This window comes from Alligator sinensis, unplaced genomic scaffold (genome assembly GCF_000455745.1).
Source record: "Alligator sinensis unplaced genomic scaffold, ASM45574v1 scaffold755_2, whole genome shotgun sequence".
NCBI classification, from domain to species: domain Eukaryota; kingdom Metazoa; phylum Chordata; order Crocodylia; family Alligatoridae; genus Alligator; species Alligator sinensis.
Genome location: NW_005841883.1, coordinates 3,922,359 through 3,928,358, shown reverse-complemented (window position 1 = coordinate 3,928,358; position 6,000 = coordinate 3,922,359). Strand labels below are relative to the sequence as shown.

At 42.5% G+C, this 6,000-nt stretch overlaps 1 protein-coding gene across 3 annotated transcripts in view; it reads left to right on the top strand.

Moving 5' to 3' along the window:
• MRVI1 (murine retrovirus integration site 1 homolog) overlaps window positions 1–6,000 on the top strand; it is a 238,680-nt gene that overhangs the window by 194,304 nt on the left and 38,376 nt on the right. For all 3 annotated transcript variants that reach the window (XM_006017678.3, XM_025196720.1, XM_025196721.1), the window contains one exon: window positions 963–1,562. In XM_006017678.3, the coding sequence (XP_006017740.2) occupies window positions 963–1,562 (600 nt within the window). The remainder of the gene's footprint in view (window positions 1–962; window positions 1,563–6,000) is intronic.

Below are 6,000 nucleotides of genomic sequence, written 5' to 3'. Positions count from 1 at the left end.
CCTGCTTCAGGTATAGATGAGGTGTTTAGTTCTCATTGACATCAGTGAGCCTCAAGGCTAGGGACAGACATTATACATAAACCAGTTTAAGCGATCAGAAACTGATTTAAACCTGTAATACAGCATAAATTCAGTGCACGTAAACCAGTTTCAAAATGGCTCAAACTGGTTTAAGATAAACCTGGTTGAATGTAGTATCAGACTTAACTGATTTGGTCAAACCAGTTTATGCAATGTCTGACCCAGACCCCTTCCTGGTTTAAGTTAAACCAGAGTGCCCCAGCATCCCAGATGCTTTGTAGCCCTGGGCTGGGCTGGGCTGGGCTGTCTGTGGAGCAGAGCAAGGTTGGCCCCGCCCCTTTTCTTCCTAGCCAGAGCACTATCACTGCTCTGGCTGGCTGAGGGACTGCAGTGGCTTCCACCTGCCCCTGCCCCCCACCCTGCCTGGCTGCTTAAGCAGGGATTCCCCCCTCCCGCCCCCTCCCATGGTAGAGACCCCAGTGCAGGGACCCAGCATTTGGCCATGTCCCCTCACCTCCTCCATGCTAGCTACTTCTGAGAGGTGTCTGTGTCGGTCTCCAAGTTCACTGGAACAAAGGGTAGACAGCTAGTGACTTGCAAATGCAAATGCACCCTGCAGATAAAAAGAGCTTGAAACTAATGAGAGAGATGTTTGCTTTTGTAGGGCTTGATGAGCTAATAAACTTTGTTCTTATGTTATCATTCACAGTAGTCTGACCTGCAAAAATTGAATCAATTCAGGCTCAGGCTTTTTGAATGCCTGTCCCTAGCCGAAATGCACATCTCTCTCTTGTGCCTTTGGAAATCTTCCTCTGTGCTTGCAGGTCATTTAGAAACAAATAATAGTGATAGGAGAAATGGTCCTTTACTTTGAGAGTCCAGCTTTATTTAACTTAGTGCATTTGTTTCCCTATGCTTTTATATGTATTCTTTTCTTTCAGAATTCTGCAAAAGGATTAACTGATCAAAAACAGAATGATCAAAGAAAGGTTTCTCAGGGAAGGTTGGTTTCTCGTTCCACTGGTTTTGAAAACTCCAAAGAGAAACTCTCTGAACAAAAAGAAAATTTTGATCCACTTAAGCGTATGGATAATTTACCCAAACCCTCCCCTTCAAGTAGTGATGCTGGCAAAACACTTAACACTTGCGCAGGTGCTTGTGAAAATGTACGTGGAAAACCATTCCTTAAGAAATCAAAAGAAAATGACTTTCCTTTAAGAACCCATGTCCAAGGACCAGGAATAGTTGCTATGGATCCAAAGTCAAAAAGTTCTGTGCCAGAACTGGTGGACCCTAAAGTTACTTGTAAACCAGAACTTAAAATGTGCATAATGTCCTCTCCTCTGCTACGAGCTGTATCATGGGATAGTACAGAACCAGGACATAAAGAAAAAGCACTTTTTAAATTACCATCTGAAGAAGATAAAACTTTTGCCGTTGGTAATAAATCCAGCAATCAGTTAACTAAAGCAACAGCATTCAAAGACCTCCAAATACAGGTTCAGCCCATTCGAATGCAGAAACTGACGAAGCTCAGAGAGGTGAGTTTTAGGATATAACTCCAGTCTAGGATTTTGTAATGTTCTAGCATTGTACATAATGTGAATTGCTGTTCATGTGCATCAGAAAATAACATTATGAGTACTTAATTCTAGTCTACTACATCGTAGCAGACTACATTGTAGTAACTCTAGTCTTGTAGCAGACTAAGGAAAAAAATAATTTTGTTCCTCTCAAAGATGGAATTGAGAATATTGGATAGAAAAACATATGAAAACAATCTTTTGTGTTCATCTGAAAACAATCTTTTTTGTTATTCTCATATGCATTGAACCATATGAAAACAATCTTATGTGTTCATTTTTTAATATTTGTCATACCAGAATATCAGACTACTAGATTTGATATTGGCTTGAGGGCTAGTGTTGTTCATCTAGTTGTTCATTTGCTAGAATTGGTTTAGTAAATGTTGGACTCCCGACACTGAGATGCAGGCACTTGATTTGAGCAAAAGACATTGCATGTGACATTTACATTGTTATTAATAGAACACGCCTGCTTAACATTTCAGCCATTTTAAAAACAGAGACCTGAACCAAAGACCTCTGATGTTAGTATAAAATGTATTTACTTCTGTGTTGTTGAATTAACCTATTTGTTAGATTAGACTATTATTAAGCTGATTAGCAATATTTCTAAATAGTTCTACTGGAAAAGTAACATTATGATATGGTATGTAAATATTATTTGTGCCAGGAAATGAATCTACTAAAAGCAACAGTTTATTGTTTTTAGGTTTAGTGTATTTACAGTCAACTTTTCTTATTTTATCCTTCACATTTTTATAATTACAGGAAAGCTTGTTCTAAAATGATAGGAAAAAACAGCAAATTTAACATAGCGTTTTGTTTTTATTTTGATTTTGTGTTTTTAATGAACACCATGTGCATTGATTAGATATTGAGATTTCCATAGAAAAAGTCCATAGTTTTTAGTTCCAAACAAACCATGATCTCTCCACAAGACATATATTGCTGTTTATATACTCATTTTTTGTCTCTAAGAAACAGTGTAATGGGAAAATATATATAATGTCAATGCAGAAGAAATATTAATTGTTTTCTTCTACTAGAAAGGTGAATATAAAACATAGTGGCATTTCAGTTTCAGATATTATACATGACATGTAAACAGGAAGAAGCTGATTAACTGTCTTGTCATTTCTGAGCAATACTTGGGAGTAAAATGATCTGTTTTAAACTCTAAGCAGATTTTTTAGATCCAAAAAGCTTTCCTTCCTGAGGATGTATCAACTAACATTATCTTAAAAAACTGCTTTAAAGTGTTACTTATACTCGTGTTTCCTTTTCTTCCCTGTCCTGTGCTTTCCTGCTTTTCCAGAACTTCTCTTACAACATGGCACATGTTGGTCACTGGCATACATAGAAGTTGTTAAGTGTAGACTGAGAACTATGTATGGCCCTGGAGCAGATCCAGGCAGGGGTGCAATGGTGAAGTCATACCCCTTTTCTACTGTTTAGCACATGTGCCAGGGGCTCCAATTCCCTTGCAGGTCTGGATGCCTGAGTCCTTGCAGGAAGTGAGCACAGATCATAGGGGGTGCGGTTTGGGGAGGAGGCTCAGCTGGAGCCCCTGGGCTGGCAGGGAACACTGGAGGGACCAGGCAGGGAGCAGGAAGGGAGAATCTACCTGCTGTCATCACCACTGACCATGTTTGACCTAGTGGCAGATGGAACCCCAGGGCTGCTTCTGCCTCACTCCAGCCAGGAGCTGCAGGGAGTGGCTGCAAAGTATGCTAGACTCAGCTGGGACCAGTGGAAGCAGAAGGTAGGTTTTCCCTTCATGTGCCTGCTTCACAGTCAGCAGGGGACAGCGTGGCTGAAGACAACAGCAATAGCAGGCCCCCCCTTTCTGCGCTCAGAGGCATAATTTGCAGTGTTGGCATCCTGGGCATTGGGAGTGGGTAGGTGTGCAGCCAACACCTAAGGGGCCAGTTGCATCTGCTGCATACCCATTTTCAAAATCCTAGATCTGCCCATGTATGGACCCAGAAACAGGTCTAGGATTTCACAAAGGGGTGTGCACCTGCAGGGACTGGTGTTGTAGGGGTGGCTTCAGCCCCAATCCCAGCCTCCTTCCCCTGCTCCCCACAGTGGGAAAGTAACTCCATTTTCTCACCTGAATTTTCAAATGCCTTGGTATGTTAGAGCAAGAGTCTCCCAGGCAAAAGGCATTCAAAGGATAATGCCAGACTTACAGGGCCAAGTTCTCCCATGATGCAATGTTGCTGACTTCACTAGAATTAAACGAAGGATGAATTTGGCCTCTTAAGTCTAAAAGTAAATCTGTTTGTTACCTCAGTATTTCTCTATAATTTAGGTCTTGACTTTCTGATTTTATTTGTTCTTTTTCAAAATAATAGAATCATAGAAAATTAGCGTTGGAAGGAAACTCAGAAGGTCATCTAGTCCAACCCCCTGCACAAAGTAGGGCCATCACAAACTAGATCATCCCAGGCAAAGCTTTGTGTAGCCGGGTTTTGAAAACCTCCAAGGATGGAGCTTCCACCACCTCTCTGGGTAACCTGTTCCAGTGTTTCACTACCCTTCCAGTGAGAAGTTCTTCCTAATATCTAACATAAACTTCCCTTGCTACAACTTGAGACTGTTGCTCCTTGTTTTGTCATCTGCCACCACTGAGAGCAGTCTAGCTCCATCCTCTTTCAAACCCCACTTCAGAGAGTTGAAGGCACCCATTCAGTCTTCTCTTCTCTAGAATAAATAAGCCCAGTTCCCTCAGTCTTTCCTCATAAGTCATGTGTCCCAGCCCTTTCACCATTTTCGTTGCCCTCTGCTGGACTCTCCAATTTATCCACATCTTTTTGTACTGGGGTGCCTAAAACTGAACACAGTGCTCCAGATGCGGTCTCAACAATGCTGAATAGAGGGGAATAATCACTTCCCTTGATCTGCTGGCAACATACCTACCAATACAGCCCAGTATGCCATTAGCCTTCTTGGCAACCGGGACACACTGCTGGCTCATATTCAGCTTATTGTCCACTATAACCCCCAGGTCCTTTTCTGCAGAGCTGCTGCCCAGCCAGTCAGCCCCCGGCTTGTACTGGTGCATGGGATTGTTCCATCCTAAGTGCAGGACTTTGCGCTTGTCCTTGTTGGATCTTGTGAAATTCCTTTTGGCCCAATCCTTCAATTTGTTTAGGTCACTCTGAATCCTTGCACTACCCTCCAGCATATCTGCTACTCCTCCCAGCTTGGTGTCATTTGCATAGTTGCTGAGGGTGCACTTTTACCCATCTTCAAGATCATTGATGAAGACACTGAACAAAACTGGTCCCAGGATTGACCCCTGGGGCACTCCACTTGATACTGGCTGCCTATTAGACATCAAGCCATTGATTACTACTCTCTGAACCAAGTGCTCCAGCCAGTTTCTATCCATCTTATGGTCCATTCATCCAAACTATACTTCCTTAGCTTGCCTGCAAGAGTGTTGTGGGAGACTGTATCAAAAGCCTCGCTAAAATCAAGGTACAACACATCCACTTGTCTCCTCATATCCAGTCAATCACCTCGTCATAGAAGGCAACTGAGGGCTGCTCATTTCTTCCCCAAACTGTGCTGCCCAGTGCAGTAGTCTGGGAGCTGACCTTGCCTGTTAAGACTGAGGCAAAAAAGACATTGAGCACTTCAGCCTTTTCTACATCCTCTGTCACAAGGCTGCTTCCCCAATTCAGTAAGGGACCCACACTTTCTCTGATCTTCCTCTTGCTATTCACATACTCATAGAAACCCTTTTTGTTACCCTTCACATCCCTTTCTAGCTGCAACTCCAATTGCTTTGGCCTTCCTGACTTCATCCCTGCATGCCTGAGCAATACTCTTATACTTCTCCTTAGTTGTTTGTCCATGTTTCTACTTTTTATAAGCTTTGTTTTTGTGATATAGTTTACTGAAGAGTTCCCTACTCTAAGCCAAGCTGGTCTTCTGCCATACTTGCTAGTCTTCCTGTGCATCAGGATGGCTTGTTCCTGCACTCTCAGTAAAGCTTCTTGAAAGTACAGCCAGCTCTCCTGGACTCCTCTCCCCTTCAGACTGGCTTCCCAGAGGATCCTGCCCATCAGTTCCCTGAGGGAGTCTAAGTCTGCTTTTCTGAAGTCCAGGGTCCTTACTCTGCTGCTCTCCACTCTTTCTTTCCTTGGGCTTCTGAACACTATCATCTCATGGTCAGGTGGAAATGACTGCTCAGGTGGAATTAAATGTAAAAGTTAGGCACCCACAAATTGGTATACATAAATTGTACCAAGGGCCCTAACACTAAAGAGGAGATGAATGAAACACATGACTTTTAATAGCAATAACCTAGTCAGAAGATCTTGTTACAGATCTTCAGCAGTTAATATGCAAGGTGAACACAGTGTTGATATAAAAGAGACTC